The sequence below is a fragment of the Cyprinodon tularosa genome, unplaced genomic scaffold, assembly GCF_016077235.1.
Source record: "Cyprinodon tularosa strain WSP-4 unplaced genomic scaffold, ASM1607723v1 ctg481, whole genome shotgun sequence".
In the NCBI taxonomy this organism is placed as follows: Eukaryota; Metazoa; Chordata; class Actinopteri; order Cyprinodontiformes; family Cyprinodontidae; genus Cyprinodon; species Cyprinodon tularosa.
Window position 1 is genome coordinate 484,013 of NW_024039209.1, and position 16,085 is coordinate 500,097.

At 39.6% G+C, this 16,085-nt stretch overlaps 1 protein-coding gene across 4 annotated transcripts in view; it reads left to right on the plus strand.

Annotated features, from left to right (window-relative positions):
• The window catches only part of LOC119794491 (clathrin heavy chain 1-like), a 35,261-nt gene that overhangs the window by 13,781 nt on the left and 5,395 nt on the right, over nucleotides 1-16,085 (plus strand). For all 4 annotated transcript variants that reach the window (XM_038302088.1, XM_038302089.1, XM_038302091.1 and 1 more), the window contains 20 exons: nucleotides 1,131-1,399; nucleotides 2,709-2,870; nucleotides 2,982-3,095; nucleotides 4,292-4,465; nucleotides 6,071-6,268; nucleotides 6,441-6,641; nucleotides 6,950-7,102; nucleotides 7,211-7,333; nucleotides 8,749-8,886; nucleotides 8,971-9,135; nucleotides 9,225-9,405; nucleotides 10,969-11,132; nucleotides 13,273-13,398; nucleotides 13,481-13,623; nucleotides 14,254-14,488; nucleotides 14,578-14,700; nucleotides 14,786-14,931; nucleotides 15,010-15,193; nucleotides 15,269-15,461; nucleotides 15,858-16,015. In XM_038302088.1, the coding sequence (XP_038158016.1) occupies nucleotides 1,131-1,399; nucleotides 2,709-2,870; nucleotides 2,982-3,095; nucleotides 4,292-4,465; nucleotides 6,071-6,268; nucleotides 6,441-6,641; nucleotides 6,950-7,102; nucleotides 7,211-7,333; nucleotides 8,749-8,886; nucleotides 8,971-9,135; nucleotides 9,225-9,405; nucleotides 10,969-11,132; nucleotides 13,273-13,398; nucleotides 13,481-13,623; nucleotides 14,254-14,488; nucleotides 14,578-14,700; nucleotides 14,786-14,931; nucleotides 15,010-15,193; nucleotides 15,269-15,461; nucleotides 15,858-16,015 (3,350 nt within the window). The remainder of the gene's footprint in view (nucleotides 1-1,130; nucleotides 1,400-2,708; nucleotides 2,871-2,981; nucleotides 3,096-4,291; nucleotides 4,466-6,070; nucleotides 6,269-6,440; nucleotides 6,642-6,949; nucleotides 7,103-7,210; nucleotides 7,334-8,748; nucleotides 8,887-8,970; nucleotides 9,136-9,224; nucleotides 9,406-10,968; nucleotides 11,133-13,272; nucleotides 13,399-13,480; nucleotides 13,624-14,253; nucleotides 14,489-14,577; nucleotides 14,701-14,785; nucleotides 14,932-15,009; nucleotides 15,194-15,268; nucleotides 15,462-15,857; nucleotides 16,016-16,085) is intronic.

Below are 16,085 nucleotides of genomic sequence, written 5' to 3' on the forward strand. Positions count from 1 at the left end.
AACTCTATCACATTTATTTAATTGGATCTTAGTGATTTGTAGCACGTTAGCTGATGCTCATTGGTACCTGGGTTTAAAGGTCCTTCGTTCCAGGTGAAATCCTCACCACAGAGAAAACTGCCCCTTCGCTTTAAGACTCTGTATTGATTTATATTAACATTTCGAATCTATTTTACAATTTATTTATTTTTTTATCAGGTTCAATTATGAATTTGATTGCTAGTAATAATTTATTTATTTATTTTTTGCTGTTAACTTAATTAACCGACTACGTAGTTATGCCAAATATTGATGTTAGTGTGACATTAAAATTAAACCGCCATATGAAAGGAAAGTGAAAGTTATTTTAAAAGGCCTAGTTCATTTAGTAAGTATATGAATTAAAGCCTATGAGATTAAAAGATCCTAAAAAAACAAAACAAATGAGTGAACGTAAATAGGTGTTGCAAAATTGGAATCCATAAAGAAATCTTGAGGGGAAAATGCCTTTAAAAGTAAATCTTGTAATGAATGAGTTAATCTCAAAGTGATGTGTAAGTAAAGCTACAAATAATGATTTGTTGACGTATTGATTACAACCTTTAGTTTTGAATGAAATCTCTAGTTTTCATAAGGTTAACACCAATTCATTAGTTATGGTGAAGGAGTCAAACAGGCCAGTTTGAAGAGTTTATTCAATAACTTATGTATTTAGTGAGTCTGTATTTCTAATCATAAATGGTTCATCCAACATAGCAAATTGTTGCTTTGAGAAGATATTAAAAAAGTTCTTTCTTTCGGTTTGGCTCTTTTTTTGATGCAGCCTAACATTTAAAACTGGAACATGTCCATATGTTCACTAAAGTAGTTCTTTGGAACCCAAATATGTGTGTATAGATTTTTTTATTTTCTTCTTTCAAACCTTCTCTTTGCTTGATTATGCAGTTTCTCACTACAGCATGTTCAGTATCCCTGTCTATCATTTCTGGCACCATTCCAATTATGAATAAAATTTCCTGCATCTGCTAAATTTTGGTGTTTCATTTGCAATGAAGTCTGTGTTTGTGTGTCTGGGGATAACGAGAAAAAAACCCCTTCACAAACTATAACCTCTTTTGGCCTGGTTCCTGCTTTTATCCTCCCCTCTGTAGCGGCCAAAACCCTTCAGATCTTTAACATTGAGATGAAGAGCAAGATGAAGGCACATACTATGACGGACGACGTGACCTTCTGGAAGTGGATCTCTCTGAACACAGTTGCACTTGTGACTGACACGGCTGTTTACCACTGGAGCATGGAGGGAGACTCTCAACCTGTCAAAGTCTTTGACCGGCACTCCAGCCTGGCTGGCTGCCAGATCATCAACTACCGCACCGACGCAAAGCAGAAATGGCTCCTTCTCATTGGCATCTCAGCTCAGGTAATTTCACTGTACCTCCTACTGTAGACACACTATTTTATTTTGCAGGATTTAGAGTAGCGATGCATGATATTAACAAAATCAACCAATGCCAATAACCAATAATTTTCTGATTTTCATGACCCATAGTGGAAAATTGTAGCTATTGGGCTGATAAAATTCCACCAAGCACACCAGTATAATCTTTGTCCGATAAATGTTGTGCATCCCTAGTTTGGAGGGGTATTTTAAGGCACGAGATGTCATTACTTTCAGGAGCCTTGTTTCTTTACTTCTATAAAGTGTTTATTCTCCTCCTGTATATATGCATCTTTATAGATTTATTAAAATTTTCATCGAATTGGTGGGAAAAACGATAATTGAGGTGAATAAATAACTTAAAAGTGAAAATGATGATATGGCAGTGGTGTTAAAAGTACACACATCTGTTAAGTAGAAATATAGATACTGCAGTTTAAAAACACACTAGTAAAAGTTGAAGTATCAACTTGACCTCTTTACTCAAATAAAAGTATAAAGTAACCTTCAAAAAACCCAGCCAGATGCCACCATATGAATTGAAAGACTATTTAGAAAAATTCTTTGAGACTGTATCCGACCTTTCAGACATTTCAACATCTTTTCTGAATCTGACATTGTAGCATGGCATAGACAATTCATGTTTGCAGTTTGAAGAACACCTGCTTGCTTCTGATGATTTCCTTTAGCTAACCAATGAGTGTTTGCGTTACACGACTCATCCAATCACATTAGTTTTCACTAGATGTGGATGGAGCCAATGATCTGCTTTGGATGGCGCACATGACGTGAAATAAATATTTATAAACATTAAACTGAAGCCAAGAATAACGAGTAACGTCTTAAAAATGTATAAAAAAAAAAAAAAAGAAAGTACAGATACATGTGTGAAAATTTAATGAGTAGAAGTCAGAAGTAGGAAGAAAAAAGTAATGGAGTAAAGTATAGATACCTAAAAAGTGTACTTAAATACAGTTAACAAAGTATTTGTACTCCACTACTTAACACCTCTGTGAAATGGGTATAGAAATGTTTGGAAAATGCATCTTGAATGAATGGACAAAGCTTTCTCTAAGTGATCTGACAGACTTAAAGCAAACAAGATGAAATCCCTTCAAAATGCACATCCTGACGAAATGCCATTTTCTTAAGCAAAAATTATGAAAAAACAAAGAACTGTCTTTAAATCCATGGTTAAAGAAATATACAACCAGCTAACATTATCAATTTATAATTTCTGTAAATATTTGCCCTAAATGTCTGGATGTTTTTTATTATGTTTTATTTTTAGCAAAATCGAGTGGTGGGAGCCATGCAGCTCTACTCTGTGGACAGAAAGGTTTCTCAGCCCATTGAAGGCCATGCCGCCAGCTTCGCCCAGTTTAAGATCGAGGGAAACGCAGAAGAGTCAACTCTGTTCTGTTTCGCTGTTAGAGGACAGGCTGGAGGAAAGGTGATCCGTTCTGCTAACCCAAGCAATAATCTGCCTTTTTTTAGTTTGCTGGTGGGGGAAGGAGATCAATCAACCAGCTTGTAATTTGTTTTCCTGTCTACTTTGGCTTAGTTGCACATCATTGAGGTGGGAACTCCACCCACTGGTAATCAGCCATTTCCAAAGAAGGCGGTGGATGTCTTCTTTCCTCCTGAAGCACAGAATGACTTTCCAGTGGCCATGCAGGTATGTTTCATTCAGTACACCAAATGTATACATTTTTATGAAGCTTTGATTTCAACACAGTGTAAATGTTTAGTGTTTAAAGGTGGTGTCACCATACTAAAATCAACATGACCCTCTATCTTTGATATGTGGCAGTTTTTTTTTTTTTTCCCTCTTTCCTAGTAGGTTATTTCTGGTTAAGAGCATATAACATGTCTTGTTTATGATACGACAGACATAGCTTCTGTTTATGTAATTTCCAAAAAAGTTCCAAAAAATGTATTCCATTTCTTACTAAATATTACATTATAAGTGTATTGGTTTGTTTTAGGCAGGTTATACATTTCAGCTTAAATGTTATTTCTGTGAGTTTTGGCTCTCCAAAGAATTCATTCCCCTATCACAGAAAATAAAGAGGATATGTTTGTCTGTACCTTTGACTCAGTCATGCAATTTTAGTTGATATTTTATTGTACCTCGATTTGCTTCCATCTATGTATGTTTGCTGATATGAGAGCCAAATAAAGAATTACTTCATACAAGAAACAGACATGAATCTGGCTCATTCCAAATTTCTGATATGCTGATTCCTGCAGCAGGAATATTTGATAGAGATCAGACCAGCAGAACCCAATCATTGGGCCGCTGGTGTCAGTCATGCTAACTGCAGTGAATGTTGGCTCACATTGTGTGGAAGGTCTAATTCTTCACTGTTAGAGAAACCAGAGCTTGATTGATCTGTTTACAAGACATATAGCACCACTCAGAATTTTATAATATTTTTTTGTCCATCTGCCTTAAGGGAAGGTTACTTCAAACAACACTTTTTTTTTTTTTTTTTCCCCCAATGTTTGCAGACTTGCAATGTCCGCCATCATTTTTAGATGGCTAGGTCCTCTGTTAGCCCAGCATTGCAGCCAAAGGTAGTGCAACGGTACAGATGTTATGTATTAAATTTTGAGGTTTCTTTGAACAATTTGTCGATTTAAAATCAGCTAAATCAAGGAATTGATTATTTTGACAACGCTAGTGTTTAAAGTCCTTTTGATGCCAAATGTGACTCTGGACTGTTAGCATAACAAGTTCTTGGAATCCTAGGGTAGCACCAAGCTGTTCTGTTTAAAAAAAGTGTCTGTTCACTTCATTTTTTATTCTAGTTCAACCTCCCCTCCCCCATAAGGTTGCTTTTTATATATGGACTTTGTGTCCTTTAACAGATAAGTGCTAAGCACAATGTGGTTTTCCTCATCACCAAATATGGCTACATCCACCTGTACGACCTGGAGACGGGAACCTGCATCTACATGAACCGCATCAGTGGAGAAACCATCTTTGTCACCGCTCCACATGAGGCCACCTCGGGCATCATTGGGGTCAACCGTAAGGGACAGGTAAGGTTACCCACCAGAGTTCCTCCAGACGGTTTTAATCATGCTGATCCCAAAGATTGTTCTTATGAACATGGCTGTAGAGCTACGCTCTTAATTGTCTGTCAAACATTAAATCAAACGCCTTTTTATTTCTTTTGCACCGATTAAATGTTAGAAAGCACTTTGTCAAAACATCACGTTGTGGCTTCGACCTCGGTAAAAAAGCGTTTGATTTGTTTTTGTGTCATCAGGCAAGCTCAGACTCAGCCAGGAGGCGTCATTAATAATCCATGGTGTGGTGTTTCACACAGGGTTGTATGTTACCGTGTGTAAAGCTGAACCAGAGGAGAACTGGATACAGCCAGCTGATTAATATTGTTCCATTCAGGCCACACAGCACATGAATAATTAACTGGATGGCTGAAAGTTGATCTGAGATGTGACAGACGTGCCTATATGCGGGGGCAGATAAATGTCAGTGTGTGTCTGTGCAACACATGGTTGTAAATGTGCATGGAGGCATGATCTGAGAGGAAATGAGCCACTGTTTTGGCCTCTAGTGGTAACAGATGCATCAGTTAGCTTAGCAGTTCAATTTGATATATATCTTATTTCCTAATTTCGCATGCTTTCTTTTATGGAGTAAATTTTTTGGGTACTGTTGGGGAAAACAAAATCGCATCATGGATTAAGAAAAAAATATGGTTTTAAAAGTTGGAGTTAGAAACCTTGCACATGAATGGTTTCAAATATGTGACTTTTTCTCTATTTGGCAGCAAGTTATCACTTTTTAGATGTTCTTAAAGCACTAACTGAAGGTTAAAGAAAGTAAATTCCGCAAAGTTATAAAATCTCATCAATAAGAATAGCTCTGTATGTTTTACAATAGCGGTAGTCCTATTTCAAAGAGAATTAACAGTAAAGGGTCTTTTTTCAATTGATTGAATTTGGGATGAACTAAACTATATATTTGATGCATAATCTCTGTATGCTGAGCTTGCATTTAGAAGCAAGCACAATGCAATAATTTGAATGATTGGGGTGGGTTTCCTAAAGTCTAAGTTTGCTCTTGGCCATCGCATCAGAATCCCTACAGCTTTTCTGTCTCTCTTCATTGCAGTCCTGGTCAGTGAATGTCTTATGCACCTGATACTGCAGCTCATGTTACAACTGATACTTGATCTTAGTATGCAGAGGATTGCACTAGTATTTATTTATTTTTCTCTACTGTTTATGAATTATTTTACTGCTAAAATATTTCAAGTGTCGTTGATTTGACCTTTTCTAGTTGAGTTCTAGTTGCTTTAAAATGACTCCTGATGCCTGGTGGCTTTTAGTGGAGTATAATCCTCCCGCTCACAGATTAGTTACTTGTTCATGCTGCCAAACTAATGCACAGTTTGTGAATGTGAGAAGGACTTGATGGAAGCTTGATGGAAGTTCACTTCAAAAAAGTGAATTCTTACATTTCAGTTTTTCAATAACTGAGAGCATATACATGGTTTTATAATTACTTTTTTTTGGAGGAGATGCATGAAAATCAGTTCAAGAATGAATCTTTAAACCTTAATCAGTTTTTAAAGTTTGTCTGTGGTACAGTGTCTGAACCATTCTGTTTGAACCCAGGTGCTGTCTGTCTGTGTGGAGGAAGAAAACATCATTCCCTACATCACCAACGTGCTGCAGAATCCAGATCTCGCTCTGCGCTTGGCTGTCCGCAACAACCTGGCCGGAGCTGAAGAGCTTTTTGCTCGTAAATTTAACAACCTGTTTGCTGCTGGCAACTACTCTGAAGCTGCCAAAGTTGCTGCTAATGCACCAAAGGTACCTTCTGTCTAGATTGGGTTCATAACGCTTCGGACTGCTCTAAAGGGTTTCTGATTTGGCTCCATTTATTTTAGGCTAATAATTGGGTTTTATTTCTTGTGCTACTCCCCTTTTTTTATATATATCCTTGATCTGATATGCTCTTTAAATCCTATTTCTCCTTTTTCAGGGAATCCTGCGCACACCCGACACCATTCGTCGTTTCCAGGGTGTTCCCACTCAGCCAGGCCAGACCTCTCCCCTGCTGCAGTACTTCGGTATCCTGTTGGACCAGGGCCAGCTCAACAAGTTTGAGTCCCTGGAGCTCTGCAGGCCTGTCCTGCAGCAGGGTCGGAAGCAGCTTCTGGAGAAGTGGCTGAAGGAAGACAAGGTACTGTAGGCATTTAGCTCAGCCTCCTCTCTCTCTCCCTCAGGCATTTCCTGCCACTTCCTGACTTGTTTTGTTTACATGGCTGCTCATTACTGAATACATGAGATCATCTGATATTCCAGGAATGAATGCACTTCCCTTTAAAGCATGGGCTGTATCCTGAATGCCTCAATAGAAACTTTTTTTTAACTCAAATGTACATTTTTTACCTGTATATTTCGCCCAGATTTTTCCCATGACATCATTGATGTTAAACCACAGCCGTAATGTCTTATAGAAATCTTAAATTTTAATGTTGTGTATTTTAGCTGGAGTGTTCAGAGGAACTGGGTGATCTGGTGAAAGCGGTTGATCCTACCTTGGCCCTCAGTGTGTATCTGAGGGCAAATGTCCCCAACAAGGTCATTCAGTGCTTTGCAGAGACCGGCCAGTTCCCAAAAATCGTACTGTATGCCAAGAAGGTACGAAAGCTACAGTTGGAACCAAAGTTATATCCAAACAAATCTCAGATAAATTTCAAGTTGAAGGTTTTCATTTTTTTTTTATTTGCATGATTTTGCTTTTTGAAGGTGGGCTACACCCCAGACTGGATTTTTCTGCTCAGGAACGTGATGCGAATAAACCCAGAACAAGGTCTGCAGTTTGCACAGATGCTGGTCCAGGATGAGGAGCCACTGGCAGACATCACACAGGTCAGAACGATGCCTCTACGTTTACTCACGTCTCATGCTTCTACATGATTTGTAGTGGAGAAGGTATATAAACTCATTAGGTGTAGTCTGAGTGTTACTCCACAGCTTTTCCGATTGCAGTCTTTACCTCATTTGTGTGGGACACCTACTTTAAAGTATGTTTGGATTACTGACTACAGGATACAGCTGTAACATCGCTATCTTGTAGCATAAAGGAAATGCACTACTTCCTTTGCTTTTACACTGCAGCCATTCTGCAGAGGTAGGAAGTAAACTGCTGACAGGGCTTTCCGTTTTTCCTAAAGTGCAGTAGATGCAGAGGAAGACTTGGCAATAACTTCATGAATGCATTGAATAATTTCCTGTCAGCTTCACTTCTTGAATAATGTCCGAAATGGTAGCATCAAACCGTTGGCTTTAACAGCTTTTCTACATATTTGTCAGTAGTCACTATGGACACATGCTAAATATTTGCCAGAGCAAAAAAAAAGTTCTTTCTTAAAAACGCACCATAGCTACTTGAATAAACAAGATGGTCTCCATTTACTTGTTTGTTTTATTAATTTTTTTCTATTTAATATCAATGCTTGCTATAAATAATGCAGTGCATTTTTTATGCTAACTTATTTTCTCTGAGAAAGTTGAAGCACTACAGTGTGTACAATGTTTGTCTGGTTATTTTTGGATCCATTTCCAGGTGAAATGTGACTGAAAAAGTTTCTAATATTTTTCAGCAGCAACGATTCAAAGTAGAGATAAGCCCAATATGCTGGCTAGCCAATGTTCTGGGCCGATATTGCCTTATTTTAGTTTTTTGTGTCTGCATTGGCCAATACATGCATGTGTCTGCTGATTGATTCATGCCTTGAGCAGCCATGGCTAAGAGATCCCACAGAGCTCCTGCATTGCAGCTCCCTCCATTTGCCATTCTTTTGTTCTTTTTTAATCAAATTTAGACTTTTGTGACTTTTTTTAAATCATGGTCTTATCTTTATCATGTGGATGGAGAAAGGGAATATGGGCTTCAAAGAAAGTTGGCGGCACATGTCAGGGATTGGTTAAACATCACTAGTTCTTTTGGCTGCGTTGTCTGGAAAGATTTGGAAACCTGAACGTAAAGAAACATGACGACGTCAAGATTGACTTTAAACTCGTTTTATGTGCTCTATAAAATAAAAACAAGTAAAACTTAACAAGACTCTTAAGTTGATCGTCATTCAACCTCGAGTTCAGTGTCTGTCTGGAATATATTTTTAAACTTAAATCAGTGTGGTCAAAATGCTGTGATCTGTTGAAATATTCGGTTTGTTTAAACCCATGAAAATACATTTTTCACTGTTGTAACTGCTGTTGTGTGATTGTGAATGAGTCAGAGTTGGTCAGGGTATCTTACCCTTGTGCCTTTATCTTTTCAGATTGTGGATGTGTTTATGGAGTACAACCTGATCCAGCAGTGCACCTCCTTCCTCCTCGATGCTTTAAAGAACAACAGACCTTCTGAAGGACCACTGCAGACTCGCCTGTTGGAGATGAACCTCATGCACGCCCCACAGGTGGACCAGTCTGCATGAATTTTATTAAATAAATGCTTGTATGATGCAGATAACTTTTTGTTAACATTTCTGTTGTGGTTGTAGGTTGCAGACGCGATCCTTGGTAACCAGATGTTTACACACTATGACCGTGCCCATATCGCCCAACTATGTGAGAAGGCCGGTCTTCTTCAGAGGGCCCTTGAGCACTACACAGACCTGTATGACATCAAGCGTGCTGTTGTGCACACACATCTTCTCAACCCAGAGGTATGAAACGGTCTTCTTTTGTCAGAAAGCCTTGGCTTTTTGTCTACTTGTTAGAAGAAATGGAGCAAGTGTTCCTGTTCCTCCTTCAGTGGCTGGTGAACTTCTTTGGCTCGCTGTCAGTGGAGGATTCAATGGAGTGCCTCAGGGCCATGCTCTCAGCCAACATCCGCCAGAACCTACAGATCTGCGTCCAGGTGGCCTCCAAGTACCATGAACAGCTCTCCACACAGGCTCTCACTGAACTCTTTGAGTCCTTCAAGAGCTTTGAAGGTGAGAAACCAGGCGTGGTGACACCCTGATCTACAGTTGACCTCAAAACCTTCAACGTTGCTCTTTTATATCAGATGGATTGTAAACAAGCATAGGATTACAGAATGTCAGCTAAATCTCAGAGATCAGGGACATATTTCTAAAATTTGAAGTGATGGTTGTTTATGTTCAGTCTGATCCTCCTCAGGCAGTCTGTTAATATTGTAGTCATTTTTCAACCCTGAGAATTATGATGGAAGCTAAGCTGCTGCTGGTGAAAATGAAAAATATTAAGTGACATCCTATGGATGTCGTTACAGGATTACAATTGGTCATTTAAAATCCTTAAACTTTTGAATTTGAAAAACAAATAATTTCAAACTATTTTAGATAATTGCTGAAGAGCTGCCAAAATAGCTCAAATCTACCAAGTTTTGTCAATATAAATGTCTGCTATAAATATATATTTTTTAATTCTGATCCAGCGACTTCTAAGCCATTTAGTTTTATTTTACTGTGTTTGCATAGCACTAAAATAGCTCATTGGCTGTAGCCCCATTTACACAACCCTTTTGAAACAGTTCTGAGATCGGTCTGAGCACTGCAACCGAGACAACTCAGTGTAAATGGAATGCACGACTGAACCGGACAGTGCCAGACACAACTGAACTGCGCTAAACTGGTACTAGTTCATCATTAGGGTTCAGTTCTGGCTCGGTTCTCTGATAACAAAGGGCGCATGAGCAGACCGGGTCATCTCCTTACAGTTAGCCTCTGTAATCATGATATTTCAAACTACTAGCTTCCCTACCACGCCACAGGATTTCCAGTGATGATTCTGCTTAGCAGTGTGATGAACCTCAATGTCTGTCATTGTTTCCTGCGTCTGTAAGCCCTGATTAGACTATGCTTTGTCGTATCCACTTCCAAAAAGCTGACTTTGTCAGGTAAATTCACCAAAGGCTACCTTCCTCAACTGACTCTCTGCAAACTTCCTGAATGTTACAGGCTCTAGATGTGGCTCTAGAGAGCTATAGTACCATAAGTCATCACTAGGAGGCAATGAACCATGCTAGAGTGATGTGTAAACGATCGTAAGGAACAAAGCTCGGCTAGTGAACTGATCCAAGCTCGGTGTGGATCGGTTTTCAGAGGAAAGTGAAAATGGGGCTTTTGTTTACATGCTCCATCCAATTAAAATATTTTCAGGCCTGTCAGACAAGACAAACGCACATTGGGCTCAGCTTGTCTTATTTAGATGAATTTGATCCTATTGAGCGGTTGCATTCTGATCGATCGTCAGTCTGTATAATCTCCCGCTGTTAACTTCCCATACTGCTGAATATTAACAGAATAGTTTACTTTTAGTTCAATCAATGTTTATTCTGATTATGTCTATGTAAACATGGATGCAGATGATACTTTAAGTGATAGCAGGAGGAAAATTCTGCTGCTAAGGGACCTTAAATTTCAGAGAATTGCTTCCTTGAAAATTCTTTACTGTGACGTTAGCGGGACTGTGGGAACCCTGTAATTATTTCAAAGGTTGTTTGAACTAATGGGTGTTGTCTCTTTGCATCTCAGGTTTGTTCTACTTCCTGGGCTCTATTGTTAACTTCAGTCAGGATGCTGAAGTCCACTTCAAGTACATCCAAGCTGCCTGCAAGACGGGCCAAATTAAGGAGGTGGAGAGGATCTGTAGAGAGAGCAACTGCTACGACCCGGAGCGTGTAAAGAACTTCCTCAAGGTGAAGTTAGACACATGGCCATTTAGATTTCTGACCATTTTTTGAATGTGCAGCTTATTGGTTAGTTTGCTTCCTTTTCAATGAATGACCCTGGAATGTCTTTACGGGGTATATCGCCTTGTTGTGTAGTGATTAATTTTCCTCAGTTGCTTATAAATCCTGACGGTAGTGAATTTTCTTTCTGCTTGTCTTCTCATAAAAATGGCAGGACATGAATCAGGTAAATCTGTCTCTCCTCCACAGTAGAAGATCCTGTTTTATCCTTTCTTCTCGCACCTCCTTTATTAAACATAAAGAGTTAAATTAAGAGTTGTATGTAGGCGTATATTTAGCAATTCCTGCATTAGCTGTGTAGAGCTAGACATTCGGTTGTCTGTAATTCTTTTGTTTTGTAGGTAGTTGGTATCCAGTGTAGGGATGCACCCAAATGAAAGCCCTGACTGAAAATGAACAATTAGGAAACGAAAACCGAAACACAGAAGTTATGTTTGATATTATAATTGTATAACTCTATTAAAGTCCTATTAAGTTTTAACCTCGAGGCATTTCATTAAATTTATAAACTATTCAAAGTCAAAAGTGCCAAAATATTTACCTACCACTGACATTTTTTAAGCCCTTTACCTTCAAAACACTGGGAGAACACGCAGTGGACATGTTCGGTGTCAGTTAACTTTTCCGTGTCGCATTCTTCTCGGATTCAGAAAAGTGAGAGTGTGTTTGGATTTCTAAGGCATTTTATGCCACTGACCTGAGTGCTCATTGAGACTGATGTGTAGCTTTTTAACCCGCTCACTCAAAACCTGTCTGCCACGCTTAATAGAAAAACTCTTCTATGCAACCTGCACTGGGAAAAAATCTAAAACTAGAGAAGTTTTTTTTTTCTTAAAATAGGTGCATTTGTTCTTTCATTGAGGAGGTCAAAGAGACATTTTATCAATGGAACAAGACAATTTAAACTTAAAATAAGACAACACAACTGTGTTGTCTTATTTCAAGTCCATATTATCTAATTATAATTTAAGAGTAAAAATACTCATTCCATTGGCAAACTTATCTCATTTACCTACTCAAATTAGGGGTAAATACACTTAATTTAAGACATTTCTACTTATTTCTAGATCGTTTTTCCAGTGTGTGCTCTCCTGCTTCAGTGCTTTACACACAACCTCGATGGATCTGATGTTTGTCGCTTCATCAGTTTTCAGAAGTGTGGTTTCTGTGTCAAATGACTATCGATGAACATATTAGAAATCGGCCAAGAAAATAGCTTTTCCAGTGGGTGAATTTGCGGTGCATCCCTGATCCAGTGGTTTGTTTATGAAATCAGGTTTTGTTTTTGAGTGTTTGTAGTTAATTCTGATCCACGTCAGGTGTTCAGTCCTAAAGTGTTGATCTTGTGGTGTTGTTATACCACACATCTTTTATTATTGCTGCTTGAAATGACCTGATGAAAAGTAGCTCTGCTTCAACACTGCTATTTACTGTAAAAGCTGAACACATTTGTAATTTCTTTGCAAAGTAACCCTAAATAGTTTTTTTTTTTTTTTCTTCCTGCATATGCTTAAATAGATGCTGCTCCTTGTAATGTGACTTTTAGATTCTAAGTTCTTTATTTGATGTCCTGATCTGATTGTCAGAAATTGCAAAAAGCTATTATTGGAATAAATCGGCCTGCATCTAAAATCTCAGATACAGGCTTTACAATAGAAACACTTTGTTGCTGTTAAAGGTTTATATAACTCCCAATCTTCACTGCTCGGCTTAAAACCCTGAAGCAAATATTGCAGCTATTGTAGTGAATGAGAGCTTTTCCACAGCTTCCATATGACAGTGAAGGGCGGCGGTGAGCGAACTGCATACCAGTGCAAATCTATTGTATTTTGCAAGCAGGAAACTGATTTTCATCCATTTTTTCCCCCAAAAATATTTCACTAATTGAGCCATTTCATCCATATAGGGAGTTTTTTAAGTAGATCTATTTGGTTGTAACTTAATTGACCGGAACTTAGCAATTTAACATTAAATGCACCAATATTGGTAACAAATTTAGATTCTAAGCCAGATTCTAAGGGGTTTGTTTTAATTGTTGCAGGTTTTATCTCACTGACTCAATCCGCTTTGTTTTTGTGACTCACAGGAAGCCAAACTCACCGATCAGCTGCCCCTCATTATCGTCTGCGATCGCTTTGATTTCGTCCATGACCTGGTCCTCTACTTGTACAGAAACAACCTGCAGAAGTACATTGAGATTTATGTTCAGAAGGTAAGAAGCCCTGCAGAGGTGTTTTCAATGCCTGAAAATCCTGGTCTCAGATGGGAATACTTAGATCCAACTTCTGCTGTAGGTGAACCCTAGCCGTCTCCCGGTCGTGGTTGGTGGTCTGCTGGATGTGGACTGCTCTGAGGATGTCATCAAGAGTCTGATCTTAGTCGTCCGAGGACAGTTCTCCACCGATGAACTTGTTGCAGAGGTTGAAAAGAGGAACAGGTGCTGCTCTTCTCTCCCAGTGCACGAAAAAAAAAACATTCACTGTTAATATTTGACCCTTCAAAACGGTTTAGGGGTTATGTAGTTATTAAAAGATAATTCCATTCCTATCTTGCTGAATTGTTAGAAAAGTTAACACTGGTCTGTACAGAGGAAAGCTGGTTGCCAGGCAGTTTTAGTTAAATTTGATTTTTGAAGCACAGCTTGTTACAAACTCTAACCCTGTTCTTCAGGTGACAAAACCTTTCAGTCAAACTCCCAGAAAGTTTGACTCCCTGTAGCTTCAGTCACAGCCCCCAAAAAATGAAGACTAGACTGGATCAGACAGACTGAAATAAAATCTCTGCTATTCCTACTGAACCACCGAAGTCCGGACCAATGATGCTGCAAGAAAACGTCTGCCTGGAAAAAGTAGCGAAAGTTGTAATTTCTGATTTTTAAACATTAAACAATTTATAGTCTGAACTGTGATCATTCATTATGCTGCTTAACTGGCCTAAAATCATTTAATTTTTTTACTAGATCCGCTAACTACCTAGTATCCCTCTAGTGATAACAAATTTGGTCTATAAAAGGTTTCGGATGAATTTTAAATGTAGCTGCTGTGGTTTTAAAACCCTTTTCCAACAGGCTGAAGTTGCTGCTGCCCTGGCTGGAGTCCCGTATCCACGAAGGCTGTGAAGAACCTGCTACCCATAATGCCCTGGCAAAGATCTACATCGACAGCAATAATAACCCTGAACGCTTCCTGCGTGAGAACCCGTTCTATGACAGCTGTGTGGTGGGGAAGTACTGCGAGAAGAGGGACCCTCACTTGGCCTGCGTGGCTTATGAGCGAGGGCAGTGTGACCAGGAGCTAATCAATGTGAGGATGCCATTCTCTTCCATTCTTCCCCTTATGCTGCCATTTTCTCCAATGTTGGGATCGACATTAATATTTTCTTCCCACATCAGGTTTGCAATGAGAACTCCTTGTTCAAGAGCTTGTCTCGCTACCTAGTAAGACGCAAAGATGCCGAGCTGTGGGCCAGCGTGCTGCTGGAGAGCAACCCTTTCAGACGACCACTCATTGACCAGGTGGAGTCTAAAGACGTGCAGATCAACCTTCCTGGGTCATTTCTCCTTGTGCGTCTCTAAGCCTCGGTTCTGGTTGTGTCATTAGGTTGTACAAACGGCTCTGTCAGAAACCCAGGACCCTGAGGAGGTGTCAGTCACTGTCAAAGCCTTCATGACTGCAGACCTGCCCAATGAGCTCATTGAGCTGCTGGAGAAAATTGTGTTGGACAACTCGGTCTTCAGTGAACACAGGTGATTAACAGGAATGTTCTTCACCCTCATGTCTGCCATGACCAAAGAAATGTGCTCAGGGTTTGTTTTTCTCCTCAGAAATCTGCAGAACCTGCTGATCCTGACTGCCATCAAAGCTGACCACACGCGAGTGATGGAATACATCAGCAGGCTGGACAACTACGACGCCCCTGATATCGCCAACATCGCCATCAGCAATGAGCTCTTCGAGGAGGCGTTTGCCATATTTAAGAAGTTTGATGTCAACACCTCCGCCGTGCAGGTCTGTTAAATCAAACACTTAAACTGTTGCTTTATTAAAGAAGAGTCCAGGTTAGATATTTCTTTTCCTCCTTAGGTGCTGATTGAGCATATCAGCAACCTGGACCGGGCCTATGAGTTTGCAGAACGCTGCAATGAGCCCGCTGTGTGGAGCCAGCTGGCCAAGGCTCAGCTGCAGAAGGAGCTGGTTAAAGAAGCCATTGACTCCTACATCAAAGCTGATGACCCTTCGGCTTATATGGAGGTGGTCCAGGCAGCTGATAAGAGCGGTAAGGGTTGGTTCATCTGGAATAAGGGTCTGATGCAGGGGGGGCTGCTCTAATGTGCTTTAGATTGATGCAGAGGTTAGATTCTCAGCGGAACAGGACTTTAAACACAAAACCACAATAAAATAGTTTGGATCAAACTGTATTCCTGTCTTAGACTGTATATTAATCTGCAGTTGTGAAAGGCTGGAAAAATATGACCTGCACAACTTGCAGCTGACCAAGTGAAGGTAGTTCTTCACTTAAGATGTTTGATTTGTAAAAAGAAAAAAAAAATGCCTGCTTGATAAATTCATGCTGGTCTGTTGCATCCAAACAAACTAAATTCTGTGGTTCTACTAACTGATACATAGAGGGAAACCGTGGCCCATCAGCCCCTTGATGCTGTGAATATTTCAGGTAACTGGGAGGACCTCGTGAAGTTCCTTCAGATGGCCCGTAAGAAGGCTCGTGAGTCCTATGTAGAGACGGAGCTGATCTTTGCTTTGGCTAAAACCAACCGCCTGGCCGAACTGGAGGAGTTAATCAATGGACCCAACAACGCTCACATTCAGCAGGTCGGCTTTGCTCCGTTACAAAACGACACCTCCATCCATCCAAACCACATTTAAACACTGAACGTCCTTC